This window comes from Penicillium samsonianum (genome assembly GCF_028829775.1).
Source record: "Penicillium samsonianum strain IBT 33392 chromosome Unknown utg000004l_segment0_segment0, whole genome shotgun sequence".
Classification (NCBI taxonomy): domain Eukaryota; kingdom Fungi; phylum Ascomycota; class Eurotiomycetes; order Eurotiales; family Aspergillaceae; genus Penicillium; species Penicillium samsonianum.
The window spans coordinates 3,727,886-3,749,553 of NW_026643262.1; the positions used below are offsets into that span (position 1 = coordinate 3,727,886).

At 44.1% G+C, this 21,668-nt stretch overlaps 9 protein-coding genes across 9 annotated transcripts; 6 read left to right on the forward strand and 3 right to left on the reverse strand.

Annotated features, from left to right (window-relative positions):
- Positions 1-1,199: 1,199 nt before the first annotated feature.
- Positions 1,200-3,462, forward strand: N7471_008334 (ATPase AAA-type core; the record flags this gene model as incomplete). Its single annotated transcript, XM_057281053.1, has 2 exons — positions 1,200-1,457; positions 2,212-3,462. 2 exons carry the CDS (start codon positions 1,200-1,202, stop codon positions 3,460-3,462), a joined length of 1,509 nt encoding a protein of 502 aa, XP_057135313.1.
- A 1,467-nt stretch (positions 3,463-4,929) lies between these two features.
- N7471_008335 (DUF2841 domain-containing protein) lies at positions 4,930-6,605 on the forward strand (the record flags this gene model as incomplete). The annotated part of the gene is made up of 5 exons (XM_057281054.1): positions 4,930-5,004; positions 5,064-5,265; positions 5,314-5,697; positions 5,753-5,935; positions 5,989-6,605. The coding sequence occupies 5 exons, from the start codon at positions 4,930-4,932 to the stop codon at positions 6,603-6,605; spliced, it is 1,461 nt and encodes a 486-aa protein (XP_057135314.1).
- A 2,180-nt stretch (positions 6,606-8,785) lies between these two features.
- On the forward strand, positions 8,786-9,961 carry N7471_008336 (DUF2841 domain-containing protein; the record flags this gene model as incomplete). Its single annotated transcript, XM_057281055.1, has 4 exons — positions 8,786-8,978; positions 9,031-9,408; positions 9,466-9,648; positions 9,702-9,961. 4 exons carry the CDS (start codon positions 8,786-8,788, stop codon positions 9,959-9,961), a joined length of 1,014 nt encoding a protein of 337 aa, XP_057135315.1.
- A 1,040-nt stretch (positions 9,962-11,001) lies between these two features.
- On the forward strand, positions 11,002-11,749 carry N7471_008337 (uncharacterized protein; the record flags this gene model as incomplete). Its single annotated transcript, XM_057281056.1, has 4 exons — positions 11,002-11,396; positions 11,453-11,575; positions 11,626-11,671; positions 11,723-11,749. The coding sequence occupies 4 exons, from the start codon at positions 11,002-11,004 to the stop codon at positions 11,747-11,749; spliced, it is 591 nt and encodes a 196-aa protein (XP_057135316.1).
- Positions 11,750-15,371: 3,622 nt separating this feature from the next.
- On the reverse strand, positions 15,372-17,542 carry N7471_008338 (patatin-like phospholipase family protein; the record flags this gene model as incomplete). Its single annotated transcript, XM_057281057.1, has 7 exons — positions 15,372-15,492; positions 15,543-16,148; positions 16,205-16,231; positions 16,284-16,338; positions 16,387-16,707; positions 16,761-16,898; positions 17,350-17,542. The coding sequence occupies 7 exons, from the start codon at positions 17,540-17,542 to the stop codon at positions 15,372-15,374; spliced, it is 1,461 nt and encodes a 486-aa protein (XP_057135317.1).
- Positions 17,543-18,509: 967 nt separating this feature from the next.
- Positions 18,510-18,830, reverse strand: N7471_008339 (uncharacterized protein; the record flags this gene model as incomplete). The annotated part of the gene is made up of 2 exons (XM_057281058.1): positions 18,510-18,718; positions 18,791-18,830. The coding sequence occupies 2 exons, from the start codon at positions 18,828-18,830 to the stop codon at positions 18,510-18,512; spliced, it is 249 nt and encodes an 82-aa protein (XP_057135318.1).
- Positions 18,831-19,858: 1,028 nt separating this feature from the next.
- On the reverse strand, positions 19,859-20,387 carry N7471_008340 (uncharacterized protein; the record flags this gene model as incomplete). Its single annotated transcript, XM_057281059.1, has 2 exons — positions 19,859-19,958; positions 20,083-20,387. 2 exons carry the CDS (start codon positions 20,385-20,387, stop codon positions 19,859-19,861), a joined length of 405 nt encoding a protein of 134 aa, XP_057135319.1.
- A 24-nt stretch (positions 20,388-20,411) lies between these two features.
- N7471_008341 (uncharacterized protein) lies at positions 20,412-20,832 on the forward strand (the record flags this gene model as incomplete). Its single annotated transcript, XM_057281060.1, has 2 exons — positions 20,412-20,513; positions 20,542-20,832. The coding sequence occupies 2 exons, from the start codon at positions 20,412-20,414 to the stop codon at positions 20,830-20,832; spliced, it is 393 nt and encodes a 130-aa protein (XP_057135320.1).
- Positions 20,833-21,155: 323 nt separating this feature from the next.
- On the forward strand, positions 21,156-21,551 carry N7471_008342 (uncharacterized protein; the record flags this gene model as incomplete). Its single annotated transcript, XM_057281061.1, has 2 exons — positions 21,156-21,170; positions 21,222-21,551. The coding sequence occupies 2 exons, from the start codon at positions 21,156-21,158 to the stop codon at positions 21,549-21,551; spliced, it is 345 nt and encodes a 114-aa protein (XP_057135321.1).
- Between the last annotated feature and the right edge of the window lie 117 nt (positions 21,552-21,668).

The window sequence follows — 21,668 nt, forward strand, 5'->3', positions numbered from 1 at the left end:
GAAAATGCCTAGAAAGAAGGGTACAAAGCTCTCTAAGCTTATCAAATGGTCCGAGGCTTCAGGAGCTATGTGCGTCTACATGCTCCTGTCTAGTGGATCCTTCGACTCCTTCAGTTTTGGCACTAAAGATCCCTGCTGCACCCATTTATCATTTAATTCCCTTGCATGCAGCTACGGCAATCCGTGAGTGATTTGTGGTAGAGAGAACGTGTCAATGAGTTGGAAATCAGACCGGAGGTGAAACACTTTGCGGCTGACAAGCTCCAACACTTGGAGAGTATGACAAAAATGTCGATAAAATCCAGGGGCTCAAGGACTGCCTGGACCGTGGCGAGATGACGAGGGATGAGTTTATTGTGGCCGTTGATGGACTTATGGTTGTGAACCAGTAGTATCGTTGTTATCTAGTTACTACACGTGCTCAAGAGCCTACGACCAAGGGATTTTCTCTAATATGTTTCCGTGTCTAAAGGCTTCAACCAAACAACAAATTTGTTAAGCTTTGAATTTCATCTATTGTTGGCCCAAAGAAAGAATATGACTGATTCAAACCGTAGTAAACATCTGAACATATAGCCACAATGCGGAGCTACAAATTACATATTTATTACCCACCTCCAATCGCTCTTCGTGTGAAAACGAAAAATTGACGACGTTGCCTATCCAAAGTAAACGAAATTTCAATTAAAAAGGTCGATTGGCCAGTATAACACCCCATTGACGCTGCTCTGCTAGCCAATCCTTTCCATATCTACATCACCAGATATATCAGCTTGTCAAGGAACACTCATGGATTGTATTCCAACTTCCTCGCTACGAAGACTGCTTCCCAGCTGGATTGAGTCTTTTTTATTTATTCAAGACGATTCCCCGTCCGCCAGGGAAACTCAAGAGCAGAGCACAGAAGGCAGAAACACAGAAACTGTGAACGTCAACAGTAAATATTACCAGCCTCTATTTGACGGTATGATCCACTGCTCGAAATATATATCACCAATGTGCTCCCTCGTATATGCTAAACACGGTTTTCTTCCTTCCAGACCCCTTCTCTACCCCAATTCACCTTAATTACCCTGAAAAGGCAAGGAGGAGGCCAAGCTCGCCACCAATTGGCTATTTCAATCGTATAGAGCCTTGTAAGTAAAGGCCGGGTAACTCAGAGGGCATTCCTGGAAACGCTAACAATGTAGATCTAAGCGATGGCCCAGCTACAAGGACCAGTCTTGAACGTTCAAATTCTCGGCGAAATCGCTGAATTCGAGAGATACGACTGTACAGTCTGGACACCAGACTGCGTTTTTATGAAGTTCTATGTCAGGTACAACGACAACTCGAAAGGTTATGTTTATGGCTGTCCCTTTATTTGTGGAATAGTGCCGTCAGAGTTCCACCTGCTGATACTTCACTACAAGATTGGGGTTGCAAAGTATCTTCTGGGAAAGGAGGAGTGGGACTATGTAAGGCGGAAATACGGCATTGAAAGAGATAAATATTTAATTCTAAGTCGTGGTATGAATTTGTAATTCCGTACCCGGATGCAATGAAAGTTGAAGCTACAGATTCATACGATAATTTACAAGGAATCATGCCATGTTTGGTAATAGCAATGGATTTATGTAATCGAGAACCTACGTTCTCGACTTCGTTTTTGTGGCGTGTTACTCCCGAGACGAATCAAAATAAGAAAGTGCACGATAGCCTAAATCTAGACTTCTAGTCTTGTAACATAACGGTAGTTATGAGGTAGAATTTGCCAACCTACATATGCACTCAGGACATGGCCCCCCGCGAATGGGTAAAGATCAACTATGAGCCAAATCAGCTTTTGGGTCCATTATAAAAGGCCTATGCCCTTTCTGTTGTATGCATATACTCACACGAAATTTTCGCAACATGCACAACAATACCTTTGAGGTACTTCCCGCTGCCTTAGAGTTATTATTTCCAGGATTTTCTCTGTTTACCCCTCTTCTCTCCTATTTACACGCCGATGTCTCCTCATTTTCCGTTTACATTGCTCTATTTGCCGTTTTATGTCCATTTTTGGCCTTCGTACTTCCTCAATTTCTGGAAACCGTTCAAAATGTGCTCCTTTACTTCACCGTCTCCACTGAAATTCCATACCACGACAAGATGCACAACCAGTTCGTACAATGGATGGCAAGGGATGATTCATTAAGCCGCAGCCGGCGTTCTATTGTCAAAGCAAAGACTGCTATCTCTTTACCTTGGCAAAATGAAGACGACGAGGACACCGAGGAAGATCCTTCGATGGAGCAAAAGCGGTTTGAAAGGAGCAGGGAGACCTTCTGGCTTTCTTTGAAAGAACAGGAAAACATCAAGCCAATCCGTTTTACCCCTTCCCGGAAGCGGCTTCATTTTTTCCTATACCAGGGGTGTCTTCTTGCTCTTTACCGGGATCCATACCAAACACAAAACAGTTGGCTCTCAGATACAGAAACCTTCATAATATACTCGTCTTTTTGGAACAAAAAGGTGCTGTCCACTCTTCTACAAGAAGTACAGCATGCCTCAATCCAGCGTCGCAACAAGAAAATCACCATTTATCGCGGTTTCATTGATCGGAATACAACCAGTTGGGTTCAGATTATGTCGAAGTCTCCTCGTCCATTGTCAACTCTGGCCTTGCCTACAAAAATCAAAGATGGCATGATTAAAGATATTGAAGATTTCCTGAGTCCACGAAGCAGAGCTTGGTACGAGTCTTGTGGCATTCCATACCGCCGAGGTTATCTTCTCTATGGTCCTCCCGGAACCGGAAAGTCAAGTATATGCTTTGCAATTGCGGGGCGCCTTTGGCTTGATATCTACACGATTAGCTTGAACTCTCGAAAGCTTGATGAGGATACCTTGGCTAAGTTCTTCCAAAGCCTTCCGAAACGTTGCATTGTACTTTTTGAAGACGTGGACAATGCCGGAATTAGTCAAGAGGGTTCGCGAATGAAGGATACTGGCAGAGTGGAGAATTCGCCCCAAGAAAATGAACTCTATGGCCCTGGTATTTCTTTATCGGCCCTTTTGAACTGCCTTGATGGCGTCGGAGCACAGGAGGGCCGTATTCTGATGATGACCACCAATCATCTAGAAAGACTTGATCCGGCCCTCAAACGACCTGGTCGGGTGGATCAAATATACCACTTTGACTTCCTGGATACCACGAGCGTCAAGCAACTCTTCCATATATTTTTTGGCGAGGTGTCTTCGTTTATCTCCCCGATTAGTGGAGAAAGTGAATCAAACGATCCGTCGACATGGGAGAAATGCATATCAGACCTCTCTGATGAGTTTGTACGGATTGTTTCCACCAGCCAGTTAACTGCAGCGGAGGTTAATAACTATCTGATGGGTTTCAGAGGCAACCCTGAGAAGGCGGTTTCGAATGCCCTTGATTGGGTGAGAGACAGAAGGGAGGTTGCTATACCCGCTACGGTTGTGAAGTGACCAGAGAGATAGTATAATGTTTTAGATTATTTCCTTAGTCGCTGAAACAATTTTCTCACTTAATCCCAAAACAGTATAGCTATTATGCCGTTTCAGTCCATAATTTTATGCTTGACAAACTAGGAAACTAGAATAGCTTGAGACGCGACATTCGATATCGCGGTCATTACCAAAACTATAACCTTAATGACGAGAATAAAAAAACAATGAAGTGCCATTGTGCGATCAACAAATAAAGCAAGGCGAAGACAGTTGAGATATGTCTGCATTTCTAATGAGCTACTGGCTAATTTCTATTTTGTCCGAACAGCAAGAAAACTTCGTAATGTATCAGCTATAAAACATAGTCTGTAGGTTTTATTATAAAAGCATCTTGATTTCCTAGTACATCAACCGTCTGGAATCCAAAAAAAAGAATTTCATCTACATTCAAGTATGGATGACGATCCTGGCTTCTGTTCTACACCGTATTTGCCTGGTTTACTTTCATCATTGTCTGCATCTTTGGATTTAGAGTGATCTATCTTATTTCCTCCTTTAGTCAGGTGTTCGATGCATCAGTTATAAAAACAGTCTGTAATATTTTATTGTACATGCACCTTGATTTCCTAATATATTAACCGTCTGGAACCCAAAAGCAAAAGGCTCTTCATCTACCTTTAAGTATGGATGACGACTTAATTTCCCAGCTTTTGATCTACACATTAATTTCCTGGTTTGCTTTCATCGTTGGCTGCATTTTTCGATTTCGGCTTTTGCAAATAGCAAGGTATTTCTGGAATGGCCATGGCCCATATGTATGTCTCTTATTGACATTTGCAAATTTAACATACTTACAGAAACTAATTATATCACAGGATTAAGATGTCCCTCAATTTCATCTAATTATTCGTTTGATATGTGGATCTCTGTAAGTTCTATAGTGACCTACTTTATTTCCTCCTTCTAATCAGGAAGTATAGTTGGTTGGGCCAATCGAACACAGAATGTAACCACTCGTGGGATCGTGTAAAGCAAGATAATATTCAAAAAAAAGTGACAACAATATATCCTTTTACAGATCTTATTTCATCCACATTAGCCCTAGCTATAATCAATTCTGCGAGTCTCTTCTCACTTGAGCCAAGGCAGGTGTTCCTTTTCGCAGTTTCCAACAGAAGCTAAGTCTCATTAAAACAGGGGTGGATACGATGCAACCGGGGCCAGAAAGCCGGGCGCCCCCCACACCTCCACCACAATGCTAGCACATTTCTTTTTCCCAAGACGCCTTCAGGGGAAAAATGACCGTTCGTCTTACACCATTAAGAAATAGATATATTCCCATGTCAGAACCAAGTCCTTAACTCCATCGTTCTCTGGAAAGCATAGCCTACTTTTATTACTCTATTCTTTGTTGCATCTTTTTTTGAAGTATTTCCGGCGTTCTTTAAAAGAAAGTAGCCACCCAGGACGAGCCATTTTGTCGCAATGGTTACCACAACGCGTGCCATGAAGAGGTCTGCCTCTACCCTCCAAGGGGCCCCGGGATTGGATGTTGCTCTTGTATGACTGTCTTCTGTAAATGACAAATTTGATTGATTCTTGCTGATATTGTGGTCCAGCCCGAGATGATTGTCTCTCGCCCGTCATTTTCCCTTCCTTACACCCACTACGCCATGATCTATATCGATCACGAGGGCAGGCTCAAGACCTACGAATCTCAGTCTATCCAAGAACAAGACACCGGTGTGTTCAACCCGAAAGTCTGCCAGAATTTCCTCGAAATTCTAGGCGAACGTATCGGCTGCCACCAGCCCATTGACCGTATGGAAAGTATTCTGTATATATGGGCGCCCACTAATGGTTTTGCAGAGACACTACCTCGTCGATTGAGACGACGCACGAGCAATACAAATACTATATCCGCCTCTGAAGAGCGTTTGGATGAGCAGCGTTTCGACAGCAATAACTTCAACGGTTCGGTGGTTGAAATGGTCCCTTTAAGAGTTGGGGATACAAAAATGGTTATGGTTTACTATGAAGATACCCTCAAACGCCTTCTACAGTTTAATTGCTGTGTGATTCTTAAGGCATTTATAAAGGTCATCGAGCCACGCAAGAAAGCCAAACACCCTTATAACGGGAAGCCACCGCGGGGTTCCGCTCCTGGCACTAGGTGCGACCCAGAAAAGACTAAGCCTGAATGGTGGCCCTCGGGCGTTATGCATAAGGAGCCTGATCACATGGCAAAAGCAGGTATGTTTTTTGTATAGTGATTCATCCTGGTCCATGCTGACACTTTGTGGACTAGACCGCATCGAACTGCTTCTTCACATTCTTCGCAAGCTCGGTGGCCGTGGTATCATTGCTGATATATTGGAGGAGATCGTTAGAGATGCCAAACGGAACTTGAAGGGCCCACGCAATGTCGAGATCATCTATGAGCTCCTTCGGGTTCGAAAGATGGAGGAACTGTTTGAGCGAGGTGAAGTTGGTATGTCCTAAGTACTCCCAGCTAATGTTTTGCAGTGGACTCACGCTTCTTAGATGCTAACAAGGTCGTCTACATCATGAATCCTAGCTCTAGCATCAAGGAGGATGACTCTGCTAACACAGCCTCAGTGGTTATGGGAGTGCCTAGGCACAAAGAGCTGGGACTGACGCTAGGATCTGTCGAGCAAGGATCTACTACCCTGACCACAACGACCAAAGGTCTTGCTTCAGCATCAGTCTACGCTCTCCCAGGTAGTTCAATGCCTCTCAACTTCGAAGTTGCCGACCGACTGGATAATTCTGACTACAAAATGCCGCCTGAATACACCAATTCATTTTTGCAGCCTATACTCAGCACTACTATGATAAGCGACACTCCAGTCTCCAGGCAGAACACTTTTCCAGGGTGTACCTCTGATCATCAGCACACTGAAGCACCAGGTCACTACGGCGGCTGGATCGATACAAACTCCTATCAAAATGTCGCCAGCCCAGAAGACTACGGCTCACTGGCAACCAGTCAAAGTACTACAATGCACAGTCAAAGACTTATGGGCTCCACAAGCTTTTGCGATATGGACTACTACAACACCATAAGCCAAGGGTCCCAGCCATTCTACCTAGGATCAATCGGCCACCCCAATGGGCTGCCACTCTACTACTACGCCTAAATTTCAGTGGCCCTGTGAGACTTATTGTCTTTTTCATTTCTCTCTCTTTGTTTATTACGGATTGAAAAACCGGCGATGTCATAATAAGAAACACTGGACAAGAAAACTCTCGGGAGTTTTTGCAGTTTCCGATATCATACCTCAATTTAGCGTTTTGCGTTCTGGTCTCACCTTGTCCGACACCTTTTCTACAGATCTTTCTTATGATTTCCCCGTCTTTCCATAGCCTTTTTATCTTTGCTTGTTTGTCGGGCTTTTTTTTGTGAACGAGATTTATATATAGGTCATGATTATCATCCAGGAAGCCCCTTTCGAAGACCTTGCATCTTAGAACACATCATCGCATATCTCTCCTCTCAGTTTCATTTATCAATGACCGAAGTTCCTAATGGAATATAACGAAGCTATGTAAACAGAAAATCAACAATCTCGATTCGAATGAAGTTCAAATGATACTCCAACAATGGGTGTTAATCCTAAAGAACAAACGTATCACCTTTTAACAAGCGAGACCCATGGTGGTTCATTACAGCAGGAAAGTAAGAACCAGTTTTTATCCCTTCTATATTAACTTAAGGTTTCTAGAGAGAAAAGATATTCTCTTCTTTATCCTCTTTAGAGATCACGAGCCTCCAATGGCCCTACAGGAGTTGAGTGTGTTTACAAGAACTCGTCATTATTCGTTAACAAGACAGACACTAAGAAAGGCTATGATCTTAGGAAGCGATCAACTAACTGGGTGTTTCCTAGTTTCTTCACTGAAGCCCAACTGTTGCTAACGTTTATCAATAAGACGAAACTGCAGAAAGCTATAAAGTGTCTCTATTCCCATGTAATTATTATACTAACCATCGCAGTCACATGGCATTTTACGTCCTTTTTTCCCTAAGCCATGTCAATAACGACACCTACCAAGTCCCTCACTAGTCAATTGCTACGGGTTATAAGTCAATTCTGTAGGTTGTTTTTGATCTAATGTGTAGTAGATACCTGGCTAACTATTCAGTTGATAAAATGAGGCGTGATATGAGTAACCCTCAGTTCATGATTGAACACGGCGATGTCACTGCATACATCGTCTCTACGGCCCCGCGGGTGCATGATGAGCCTGTTACTACCCATATGCTGTCCGATATTCTTTTTCAGCATATAGGGTATACCCCTTGGACATTCATTCAGAAATCAGTGGGACTGAATAGTCATAATACGGATTTGGAATGTATGGTCGTGTTATACAGTCTTCTGATAATGGATTTCCTGCCTCCTAGTGGTTTGCGTGGGTCAATAAACCGCATACTTTACTCACATGACGGGAACCACCTTATGCGTCATCTTGTGGGTAATTTGGATAATGAGGCCAGCCATTTGCTAGAAAGACAGCTAGGAAGAATTTCGTGATCTCCGTTAGCCTAATGATGGGAATTTGGCCACCGCATCTCGAGCCATTGAGACAACGGAATCATTGAGCGCCAGGGGAGAGGGTCGTTTTTCTGTATGAAAATTGTTAAGTTTATGGTTAAATATTGATTTTCCGATAGGTGGAGAGAGAATAGACTTTTAGCACATGCAGTAGTGTGTTATTACATGATGCTTTGTACGTAGGATTCTTTAACATCGAGCACCAAATTCATATTTGTATATATCATTGATAATAAGGTTCTTGGATATCACAAAAGAAATGCAAGGGTTAGATCTTACTCGAAAACATCAAGTCGCGTTTAGATCCCGAGCAAAAGGACGGAAAGAAGACTTGGCTTCTCAATAACTATACAATAAACCCCTTGGATTCCTCTGAAATCCGTACCCCTGTTGATCTTCAGCTTTTTCCCCCACAACCGTGCAGGAAAACACCACCTACTAATTGGATTCACCCAACGCAATCATCCAAACTTTCAGAAAGTAAATTGAGTTTGTCCGCGTTTAGCTATAATCGTGGTTACTCACTATATAAAGAGACTTTCATTCCCCGAGCAATGAGAGCCAACCGTCCGGATTCCGATATTACAGCCTAGCGTATTCCTGTTGAAATACGTCTCCAGTGGCTTCTTGCCAACGTACTCGTAATGGTTTCCAAAACGCCCAAGACTACAACTCATGCTACGTCAGCTCTCTTAAAGTGCCATCCTGTATTACTATCCTTAAAATTTTGTTGATTCTCACTGATTTTTGTCCAGTCTGAGATGCCTATCTCTCACCCGTCATTCGCTATTCCTTGCGCCCACTACGCTATGATCTATATTGATCATGAGGGTAATCTCAAAGTCCAAGAATCTCGATCTGTTCAGGAACGAGGCCCTAGTATGTTCACTCCGGAGGTCCAGCAGAATTTCCTCCAGATTCTGGGCGAATCTGTTGCCTGTCGCCAGTCCATTCGTATGCAAAGTCATATTTTTGTATATATCATGGCCCACTAATTGTTCTACAGAGGCAAAAAACCCTCCATTGAAATGTCCTAAGAGCAATGGATCCATGATGTCCCCTTCTGATAGGCATTCGGCTGAACATGATTCCAACACCCAGGACTTCAGTAGTTCCGCCAACATGGTTTTCAGAATTGGAGATACTCAGAAGGTCATGGCTTACTATGAACGTGCTTTTAGCGAATTCCAACAGCTGAACTGCCGCGCGCTTGCTAAGGCATTTATCTGTGCTATTGAGCCACACAAGCAATCCAAACATCCATATAACGGGACGGCACCTAGAGGATCCGCACCTGGCATCGAAAGAAATCCAGAAGCGACTAAGCCTCAGTGGTGGCCCTCGGGAGTTAATCATAAGGAACCTGATCATATGAGGAAAAAAGGTATGTTTGTCTATAGAATAATTCTGCCTAGTACGTGCTGACATTTTATTTCAACAGACCGCGTCCAACTGCTGGTTCACATTCTCCGTAGACTCGGCAGCTATGGTTTTACGGCCGATAAGTTAGAGAAAGTCGCCAAAGCCACCAGGCTGAAGTTTCAGGGCGGAAGCCGCGCCGAGATAATCTTTGACATCCTTTGGGTTCGAAAGATAGAGGAACAATTTGAGGGAGGCCAATCCGGTAAATACAGTATATCCACGGCGAGCGCTTTGCATTTGACTAACGCTTCCCAGATATTAACGTGATTGTCGATGTCAAGAATCATACCTGCGTTGTTGAAAATGATAAGTCCGCCGACGCATACTCCTTAATCGAAGAGGCCAAGCACCACGAGGAAGGACAAATGGCACTGGAGCCTGTAGAGCAAGAATCTACTCCTCTGACCACACCAACTGAGGATCTACCTTCGGCCACTATCTGTTCTCTCCCAGGCAGCCTCAGCGATTGCACCATGCGACCCAATACACCAACTTGTCATCGCGGTCCAGAGTAAACACTGCCACGACTGCAGAATTGATCCGTACACAAAGCACTCCAACTACTCCGTTCACGTATCTTGGAGGAGGAAGAGTCGAAGATGCAAGGGCACGAAGAGAGAGAGCTCTCCAGTCTCGTCAAGTGGTCGCAAACCTCCGGGGCTATGTGGTTGCATATGCTTCTGGTGCCTGATTCTACCTTAGGTAGAAGCCCCACATGGGACAGATCCAGATAGTGATAGTGGACTTTTTGCTGTGGACCAGTAGCATCGTTGTTATCACTTTTCTCTTTGAACATAATCTATTATTATTTCCAATAACATGATCAGCCCCTTATTCGAAGGATAGTAACAATGCGTAGCTATAACTTGAATATTTGCTGCCTACTCTAATCGCTTCCTTCGTGCGAAAGCGAAAAATCAATGAGTGACATACCCAAAGAAAACTAAATTTGAATGAGAAAGGTCGATTGGCCAGTATTGATGCTACTCTGCTGTCCGAGCCCTCTCCATATCTGCATCACCATCAGTATTGGATGCTCTTGTATGACTTGACAAATTTGGTTAATTTTCGCTGACATTGTGTTCCAGTCCGATTTTCCTTACCCCCACTACGCTGTAATATATCTCACCCACGAGTAAAAGTTTTAGTGCGGAATTCCGCCGGAATCTTTTCGAGGTTCTAGGCGACCACTTGTCCATTGGGGTCTTTAAATAGAGTTGTTGCCCCGTTTCTAGATGGGCTTTCTATGAATTATTGGTCTTTCTCTCTTTTCTAGACACAGTTCAATTCTCTTTGTGATACTTGCTTGCTGTGGTGTACTAGAGTACGCTGGCAATTTTTCCTCGATTACATGTAAGCGAGGTAGCCTCTTCCTGTCACCATCAATATCACCACCCTCGGAGACCTGCCGTATGCTGGCTTTCTTCTTATTCTTCTTCCTTTCTCTGTCCGAGGCAGATCAGCGTGAGTTGGTCAATAACCAAGTCAGGCATCAAGTATGAGCAGTTTTGCAAGGTGCAGTGAAGGGGATGATTCGCGTCTCATGAATCACCAAATGGCAGTGTCCGGCTTGTACGGTCAGCCGGAGAGTCATGACTTTAAGCAAGAGGGCCATGATTTCAACACACATAGACCTGGTTTCCCTCAGCATTCCTTCAACATATACGGGTCTCATTTTGGGCAGCCCTCTGCCCCACAGTCGAATTTATCTCCGGGGTTGCAGTACACGTCGGAACATTCACTTGATGACCCTAGGCTACACCATCCGCCGCAGTTCATCTCCCAATCGCGCTACCTTCAAGGGCCAAGGTATTTGCCCCGCGACCCGCTAGGTGAAACAGAGATTGAAAGCCAGGAGTGTCATAACGAGACTATATTACTATCAGAGGAAATAGTGCCCGCGCTTAGCGGCTTCCCTGATGTAAAGGAGTTTGACCAACTGATCCAGAAGTGAGTGATTTATGATAAACCTTACTGGACTTAATACTAATATCTTATCATTCTAGCTATATTGAGGACCTATCTGATCGGAAACAAGATAAAGCGTTGATCCATGCTGAGAGAGCCCGGAAGATTAGAACTGTGTTGATTGACCCTAAAGAGACGGCGGTGGAGTCGGCTCAGTTTCGGTATGGATCTCTTTAGTTTAATCTATTATCCGCATTGCTAAATAAAACAGGTTTTGGGTCAAAAAGATGTTTAAGCTCGAAGCTGTGGGATCGGATGTAAGTCTTACTTATTCTAACGGATAAAATTAATCAATGCTAATGGGGTAGTTTGCGATACAAAGCATAGGAAGATGATCTGCCATAAGGGAAAGCCGGTTGCAATTCGACAAAAATTGTTCAAAATCCTCACTAAGGCCCATCAGCAATGCCAACATGGTGGCCGAGATAAGACATCTACTCATGTCCGGCGGACCTATTCATGGTGGGCAAATCCAAGATATATTATATATAATGTGCTTGGTTTATAGCCACTAACTATATTATTAGGGTCCCTAAGGAACTGATCGCCCGCTTTGTTAAGATTTGTCCAACTTGTCAAGTACTCCGTGGGGGACCGCGCCTAATGCCGCCGACTTCGCGAAGAAGCTCCTCCAGATTCGGGATGGTCTCCCGATCCCTTAAACTACCATCGCCGCCAATCTCGCGACGAGAGTCGACATTTGCTAGTCAAATCTCCCTCAACAGGATGGGAGCAGACTATTTTGGTGATTTACACGATCATAGTGGCTGGCTAGATAGTCATCAAAATGTGTAAGGTCGCTCGAATCTAGGCAACGGAGTTCGGTCGTTCTAAGATCCCATAGGTAATCTTTCACACTCGATTGGGGATATATATTTGGAGCCAACCCTTTCTCTTCCAGGCAGTTTCAGCGACTACCCCCCTGTATCAAGTGGATACTCCAATGGGCTGCCACTTTACTACTCCATTTAATATTTGTTGTCATTTCATTTTTTTGTTCTTTGTTGAGTTCGCAGTGAATCATCCGCTCAGACAGCACTTGATTTGTACTTTTGATATATTGATTTACTTTTTCTATCATCGATTATAAATATGGGAACTCTACTTGTGGATAAATGATTAAGTTGACTAGTTAATGATGCATTCTTCTATGGAGCTCATAAGCCTCCAATTCCGCTGTAGGAGTTGAAATATATAAGACTATTAAGAACATAGTTGGTGGACTACTGGCTTTGGTATATGTGGTTAGGGGCGCTGCATGTTATAACGCATTTTAGACTCAGTGGAAATGCTAGGTCTTCTTCATCGAATCATCGTGACTTACGTTTGACAAATTTTGAAGCAGCTTAAAATCTCGAATGATCAAGGTGAATAGAGGCTGAAAGGGAGTATATTAGTCATATCTAACAATCTATACCTGGATCAAGAACTTATACCAATACTATAAAATCAACGCATCTCCCGGTGGGATCATGCCATTAATCTGAAAGAGAGCCCTACAAACGCCCATCTCCTCGCCTATCACTATATAAAGGTGCAGTACACAACGCGCTATAGCTGTTGAATTTCCGCATACTAATATTATTTTAGCCTCAAGCAGAATGAGCGAGATACTGAACCGACTATCAAAAGACCAATGGATTATCTTTAAATGCACAAAAAAATACCGTTTGATGAATCCTTCACCTGTTCTGATCTATGATACAATGATGGATATCTCACCGAAGCTCACTCTTGAGGGCATAACTGGACGAGACCTTCGCGATCGCATCACCACCGACTATCAAAAGAATAAATCCTATCAAACCACAGACGAGGGGCTCTTCACGCGTGTTACTCTTATGCTCCAGCAATATGTTTGCGTCGAACGGAATCTCCTAGGCTGGAAAGATATAGAGGTACTACAACGCATTATACCGATGTTTGACCAAGAGGAAAAGATTTGTGGATACCAAGTTGAGATTATGTTCAGCGATTTTATGACCAGAGTATCTGAAACTCTCCCGATCGCTACAATCAGTGAAAACCTTCGACAAGTTAATAGAGGAGGAGACATGGATATATCTATTTAGTTTGCATGTTTTGCTTTGCTTTGCTTTGTTTTTTTATCCTAGTCAGAATCCCTTATAAATTGCAAGTACTCGGGGTATAGACACAAAGAGTTGTTAACGCGTGCTGATTGGCCATGCAAAAAGTACACAAGTAGCCTTTAGCCTGATAAAGTTAATGCGCATTAGCTGTCTAGCGCGTGTAGATCTATACACAGACTCCACCATAATCGGAGAGCCCAAGCGTCTAATGGGACCGGAGTCAGCCAAGCAAGAATGTACCTTCGGCGCCAATAGATCTTATCGCAGCCAGTCTCACCAACTTAATTATAACTGCAAGACTTAATTATAACTGCAAGAATGACGATTACACAATGCACCCCGGTTTTTAATTATTCCGTTAGGAATTCTTTCCTAGCGTCCGCCAATTCTAATCACCACATTCTGCCTTCACGCCACAATAGCTCCTGGATCAATAAACATACAAAGCAACCCGATGGTTCAAGATCACGTTGTCTCAAAGGCGTAGCAATCCCTTTGTTCAGCATAATCCTAGCGTGCTAATACGCTATTCCAATCTCTTGCCCAATCTTCCAGGATTATCAAGATTGCCCAGCCAATCCTTTTATCCTCAATCAGCGTCAGCTGTCAAGCACGCGCAGACCCAGATAAGAATTATGGGCAAATGTAGAACGGAAGATCTTTCCGATTCAGAAAGAAGTACACATTATTAGTAATCGCGTCGTATATCACAGTCTAATTATATAGTCTATTAAGCCTGATCACTACATAAAAGAACTTTTACTCGCCTTCACAATAGACGTAGCTCCGGTTCTCATTTTATGCACTTGACTACGTCCCATTACTCCACAGTCGCAAATAGTATACAAATCCCCGTGCTCGATTCTTAGATCTAAACTAACTTAACTTCATATATAAAATCATCAATCCTTGTACCTCGCTTGAGATCCCTAATCGCAAAGAAGCCTATATCACACGTGAAATCACTCTACCTTATCCATTCGACAGTCACATAAAGTACAGAGGCCAGGTCTTCCTAACGGGGATATGTCCAATATGAGGTAAGTTGCGTTCACTAGAGCTTTCAACCAAGCTAAATTAACCCTATAGTCGTGGCGCGTACGATACAACGGGGGTCAAAAAGCCGGGCGTCCCTCCTCCACCGCCAAAGTAATGCTCCGAAGTCTTCGTTGTGGTCCTCCTGGTGGCAGTATAAGGTCCTCCGCTTCCGGAATGAGATTTTGCTTGTATCACTTCATCGATTGCTTCACTGCTACAGTACTTGATTTTATGGTATTTCTATCAATAATGTACATTCTCTCGTAGAAGCCCAATGAAATGAATGCGGGTAAGGTTAAGGTTGAATCTTACGGAAGAAATGAGTCCAATCAACCGATAACGGGTGCTCCCGATAGGCCGATTCAGACTCTGTTGACGCCATAATGTGTGTATAGAGTGTAAATCCTGAACTATACCGTTATAGGATTATGTGGCCCTTTGATATAAACGGAACCTCCGAAATATCCACCACCCTAAGTTCTAAATGTACCGAGTAATAATAGTGAAAATAGTTCTCTTTGATGGCCGAGTAATACGTTGTAATCCCGCCCTTGGACATGGCATATATCCAAGGGGGCATTTGAACTCACCAATATCCATTCCAAACTACAATTACATGGAGAACACATTTCAACATGTTATGATTAGTGATATGTCTACTCTACCCTGGTGGGCTCGCTTCTCCTGTTGGAAAAAACATCTAAATGCAAATTTGATTTGTAAAAATTATCTCCTTACACGCTTTGTATGAGTGGAGGCTATACTATCCTGATACTTTCTTTTGTGTAATCTGGAGCACGTTGAGCAATCTCGGATCTTCTGGCCGCTTCTATAGCCAGTAAAAGGAGAGTCGAGGCCCTGTTGTCTTTCGAACCATTGCATACTTTTGGGAAAGCCGCTTATCTTCCTTTCGGTGCCCTTCGCCAAGCGTAGCGATATCGTGACGATTTCTGTAGGGTGTCTGACATAAAATGAAACATGTTTGTTATAAAGGGAGCACATTTGACAACCTTGTAGATCCAGCGAGGTGAGGGTCTCGTTCGCAGTAACAAACTCCAACTTCGGCTGATGTAGAGTAATGAGAGCGTTGAATATGTCTTTATAGACGCCGCGACACCGAATTGAGCCTTCACATAAGTAAAAGCCTCCATTATAGGTAGGCGAAGTATCGAGTTGGAAGTAGAAGTTGGAAACTAATAGCGCTGTTGCAACTTCAATAAGCTGACCTTGCGGGCGTAGATGTATCTGCTCTTTCTGTAGCGGTATACTTTGAACATCGTCCAGCCGAATTGGGAATGGTAGCTCGGTATTCAAACGAAAGAAGTCTTGCCTGCGTTGCTCATCCAACCCATTTCTGATATCACCATATCTAGTATGTCCATCGAGGAAGTCCATAAAAGAAGTCCATAACCTCTGTAGGGAGTGGGTCTTTCTCTTAGGTAGGCTCTTAGAGGCCTCTCCCGTCCCCAGAGAGATGGTGACATCGTGGGATATATTTTTGCCCCAAATACGGGAAGATTCCCACATTGCTAGTTCAATCGGGTTGGGGAACCCAAGCCCACCATCCCAAAACTCTTGACTGGCAACCGTAATAGGTTTAAAGAAACTAGACTAATCATCAGCACAGAGAAGTAATATATAGATATGGACGTATGGACGTACATAGGGGCTGCTGTTGTTGCACGAGCTCTATCTAAGTTTAGCACAATCGAGTAAGAACAATGATTGGATTTCAACTTACGCTTGCCATAGCAAAGCTTCGTCATCATTGTTTTCAGGTCGAACCACTGTATACCCTGAAAGCCATTAGGAAGATATAGAAGCATTGTCAAAATCGTACATACCCATCGGTTGTGCTGAACCGTTGTAGTTTGTGAATATTGAACGTGCATTCCCCCCTGACGTCGCAGTAAGTGCCACCTTTGTCCCAGATGCTATGCCAGGGACGTAACCAAATAAATGTCCTGGCAAAGTCTCTTGAAGGGCACCTTCCAGAAATCGCTCGTCGTACATTGCATCGCTAGTTATGTACTTAACCACTGCTTTCAATCGGCCTAATGCGGACCCAGAGGTTGAAAAACATCGACGGGCAAGAGTCTCGAATACACTAGCACAATGGGAGACAGGCCACTTTTGGTGGAATTTGGCCAGTACAGTCAGCCCCCCTGGTCTGTTAGTCATATATTGTGCATCCGATACTATACTATTGAAGACTCACCGGAGCTTGTACCAACTGCAAGATCAATCATGTCGTGGATTGGACAATCTCCAAGTAATTTCTGTAATTCACCTAAGAACTCGAGGGGCGTCACACCTCGCGCACCACCACCATCAATGCCTATAATCCTCACTCCAGCTGTTGGTGGTTTGATATTAACCAGTAATTCGCCGCCATCATCGAAAAGACAATCTATCCGGACTTGACTATCCGATTTTGGGAGGTGAATGCCAAATAGAGTGGCGCATGTATCACATATCGAGTGACCACAGCTCAAATGTCTCTCGGGAGGTCGGCAAAGGCACCAGATACAGACTGTGTTTGTCACAACCTGGCGTAGGAAACTGCTATACCTTTGGGCGTTTCCCCGGTGAAGTTGTGCAGCATCCGTATATCCATCCTCTAGGGCCTCGAATATACGGTCACATTGAGTTTGAACCTCTCGATCCAAATAGGTAGAACACTGTGGTCCATATGAAAATTGAAATGCCTTATTGCAATGAGACTTGTATAGGCTACAGTATATCAAACATGGGTCAAAGACTATAGAAAGTTAGGAGATGATATGTGTGTGGAATCCAACACTCACGATGCATCTTTTTCGGGTACGCATTCATCATAATGCTTGAGGCAACAAATGCTGCGACCATGTTGTATGAAATTTTGAACTGAACGCAGAGCTTGAGAAACTTCTGCAAATATACATAGTGGTCTGCTTTGACGGGATCTGCGTCTCTCGAGACCTTAATAAAGTCGAATGCCTCTGCTGGGTTATGCGCCATATGCTTTACTGCAGAGTTGAAAAAATGTAGAAGGTGAGAGGCGGAGAAAAGGCATCTGAGGCTTGATTTTATCTCTCTGGATTCTTCCATATGATATCGAATCTCCGCATGGAGCCGTTGATAACGGGTGGATGGGGAAAGGTATTTGCCCGCTAGTTGGAAGATTTTTAGTGCGGAAAAGCTTGATGAAAGTTGGCGCCCAATGTTAGATGAGGTCAAGTAGTCCTCTATATGAGCCTCGCTAAACTTGCCATCCTCCGAAAAAATGATTAGTAATCTAGGAAGCGTATCGGAAGGTAACGAAGAAGCATTTTGAACCTCCACCCATGCTATCAAGCGCAACATAATTGCTTCTAAAGTCTGAAAGTCATCCGCAAATATACATATGACATCGCTGAAAGTGAAGACTAGTCTAGAATATAGAACGTCGATGACGGCACGTGATGCAGTTGTGTGCCATGTTGTAGCATAAGATGCAGTTTCATGGCACCATACATGACTCTTTTCGGAAAGAGGAATTTGCAATGGGTTGCTGTCGGCAAAAAGCACAGGATTATCGCTCGTTAAAGACGTCGTATCAACCCGTAGGTTGACATTTGCTCGATCTCCTCGGCGTATGTTATTTCGATTGAAGATGTTCCGCATGGCCTCATCTTTCGTTGAGGTACCCAAAAAGAGACAAAGCTGAGGGCGTTGAAAGTCTGGCTCAGGCATTTCGCGAACCAGAGCGCGCAGTCGATCGGTTCTTTCTATAATGAGCTCTTTCGAATCGCGGTTCTCTATGACACGAAGCCATCCAGCATGTTTACAAGAAGCCATTGTTTGATATCTCATACTTTCCGTGGATTTACTTTGATTTATAGAAAATTGGAAGTCTTTGATTGTAGCAAAGGGTATATGCTCAAATGTAAGATTGTTTCAATGTGCAAAGTGGATGAGCTAAAAATAACGTACAGGAACATGTGCATCAAGTCTTTTCACCCTTATGAAGATTATCCAGGACAATGGATTGCTGCCGGTTTAAGGTTTCCATGTTTGAAATGTTGTTCTCGAGCTGTTTGACCAGCGTAATCATCTTTTCAGTCGACCGGAGGAAATCGTTGGCAATTTCGATATATTCTCGACGTTCGTTATGTAGAGCCTTTATGAAATCCGCTTTTGAGGGGATTGTGGGATCTGTATTTGCTGGTTTCTTTGACTATCAGATATCAGACACGGAATTTTAGCAACCAACATCTTAGAACTCACCTCCATTGAATAGCAGAATCTCTAGTGAACTCCATCTCATATTGGCAGTATAAGACCTTTTATTTTAATGAACCATCACAAATTAGCCGCCCTGATGATGTTCTACAGATCTCAGCCGGTAAAAGCAATGTAACCAAGAAAGGGCCTATCAAGAGGACTCCCATAATCAGAACGACCTACGAGGGGCCCACAGGGGCCGCCACAGGGGGTGACGCCCACGAGGAGTAACGCCCACGAGGGGCCCACATAGGGTGACGCCCATGAGGAGTAACGCCCACGAGGGGCCCACATAGAGTGATGCCCATGAGGAGTAACGCCCACGGGGCCCACATGGAGTGATGCCCACAAGTTGTAACGCCCACTAGAATACCCTAAACAATGGCACAAAGAGAGCGCCCAGGAAATGTGACCGAGGGGTAACATCACCGCATGACTCACATACACCTTCGGCCCCACTTCGATTGTTCCGATACGGTTATCACCACACTACTACGTTCCAGTTTTTACGGCCAGCACGTAATCAGCAACGCCGATAAGACCCATGGGAACGGAACGCCCTACAAGGACAAGGAAGGAGTTATGTCACGTCATATAAGGTGGAAGAGGCGAGGCAATTTCGATTGCGTAGGAGGTTCCCCACGTAGGACACTTAACAAGGCAGACTGCTGCGCGAATCATCGCGGAACCCAATGCGCCTACGCCTTATAAACCCTGTCTCGTCCAATTTAGCTCGTGGGCCGGATCGTCCGCCAAGACGCTAAATTATAGGCTAGGCTATTCATGGAAATCCTAAAACTTCTCTCCGCGCCACAGCGCGGCGTGACCGACACCCAGGTGCCTATGGTGCATTAGTGTGGTATATAGCCCGTAGGGCCGATCTAATTGTAAGATCTGGAATTAATTTCCCACTAGTGTGTTCGACGCAGCCTATAGGCGCCCAAGACCACTTAATTTGACCGCAAAGCTAAATGAAACTAATACAACAAAGAAATCTCCAGCAAATCAAAAACATTATCGCCTCAAAACTCTTTCTATCCCCGCTATCCGGATACTACCGGATTGAACAGCTTACTTTGGGGCCCCAGTCAGGAGTCCCTCGATAGATGTGCCAAGTTGTAAGAGAAATGGCTGAAGGTTCTCGAGATAAGCCTCCAAGTCGGCGATCCTTCTGCCTGGAATTAGCATGGGATGGGCAATTTATCTGTTTAGCAGACTAACTTTTGCTTCTCCGTAATTCTAATATAGTCAGGATCTGAATATTTTCAATTTTGAGATGAGAAGGGGTACCATACCGGTCTTCCAACCCATTGACACGGTCTTTAAGCTCAGTGATTGATTCGCTTAACATCTGAACGTCGTATTGCGGTGCCGGACTGGGTGATAGCTCGGGGAGTGCATCAATCGCTTCCACTTTCTCTTCGATTGGAGCAAGTGCGCCAAGTGGAAATGGGTCCAGATACTCGTATGGGTCCAGGTACTCATCCAAAATTTGGTCCCATGAAAATGTTTCCTCGCTGCCTAGGGCATACTGGAGATCGGGGAACTCATCGCAATCTTCGCCCCACCTAAGAAATGCATCAAAATCTGCGCTTTCCATGCTGATAATTGTGTAGGATGAGAAATGGCGCAGCCGGCTGAATTTATCTTGTTGTTCCTGCGCAACCTACCTCATAACAGGGATGTAATTGGCGCTCACTACGCGGCGCAGCGCCCACGTATGATCGTAAATTTAGAAACTTTTGTTTTAAAAGGAAGATCGCGCCAGCGAGACGCCTCCCACATTAGATTGTCCATTTCCTCCAAGCCGATCACGTCCATATTGTCACAAAGTCGCCCCGATGGCCGCCGAACCGAATGCCCCAGGTCATAACAAACAATACTATGAAGAGGAAGAAAATCTTTTGATTGTGCTCAAGCAAATAGAGGGACTCTCATGGACAGAAATTGCGCTCAGATTCAACGAAAGGGTCCCGGACGACCGACACAGAACTGCATCAGCCTTAGAGAATAAGTGGCGACAGCTACGAAGAACCCACCAGTAAGATGATGCCACCCCAGGTTATATTGGTGTTTCTAAATATGGCATAGCTTGGTCGACCTTCATATGTTCTTAGAGCAGGAGTAGTAACTCAGACTACGATCGGGGGATGAAAGGGGATTAGGAAATGATCTACACGGAATAAGATTTCGTATCACACAGAGCATAATGTGCGCGCTTAGAATTTAACCTTTGGCTTCTTTCTGCGAGTCAATAATAACTGAGTAGATATATATATTTAAACCCCCCCCCCTTTTTTCCCACCGGGTATTCCATAGAATTCGCATTCCACAAGTCAATCTCTCCGATCCGAATCAATCCATTAAGATGCAAAATCAAGCTGTATGTATATACAATTTGTGGTTAATCGATAACTTCCTACTAACAGTCAAGGTAAACTCTGAAAATGTCGTTGTCCCTTTGAGCGTCGTACGCTGGTTCTTCCAGCGCGAGCAAGAAGATGCTCACTCAATCACCAACCTTCGAAAGTATATTTTATCTCTCGAAAGCTCGCTGCATACTTCAGGGTGGAGAATGCAGCATGTCGTCGTTGAAAAGAATGCCCTATCCGCGCATTACGACCAGCTACACCGGGACTATTTGAAACTTTTCGAAGCCTACGAGCACCTTGAGAAGCGAATCAACTATGCCGGACTAGGAATCACAGATCTTCCCCCAAAAGAGCGCCTCACGTCTGAGGATATCATCACCGAGAACGCATGATATTTTCTGCTGGGAATATTTTATACCGCCTACATGCTCGAATTTATGTGGTTGTTCTTATTCTTCGTTGGATGGTTCTAGGGGATATTTGTCTCGAAATGCGACGTAAATTGAATG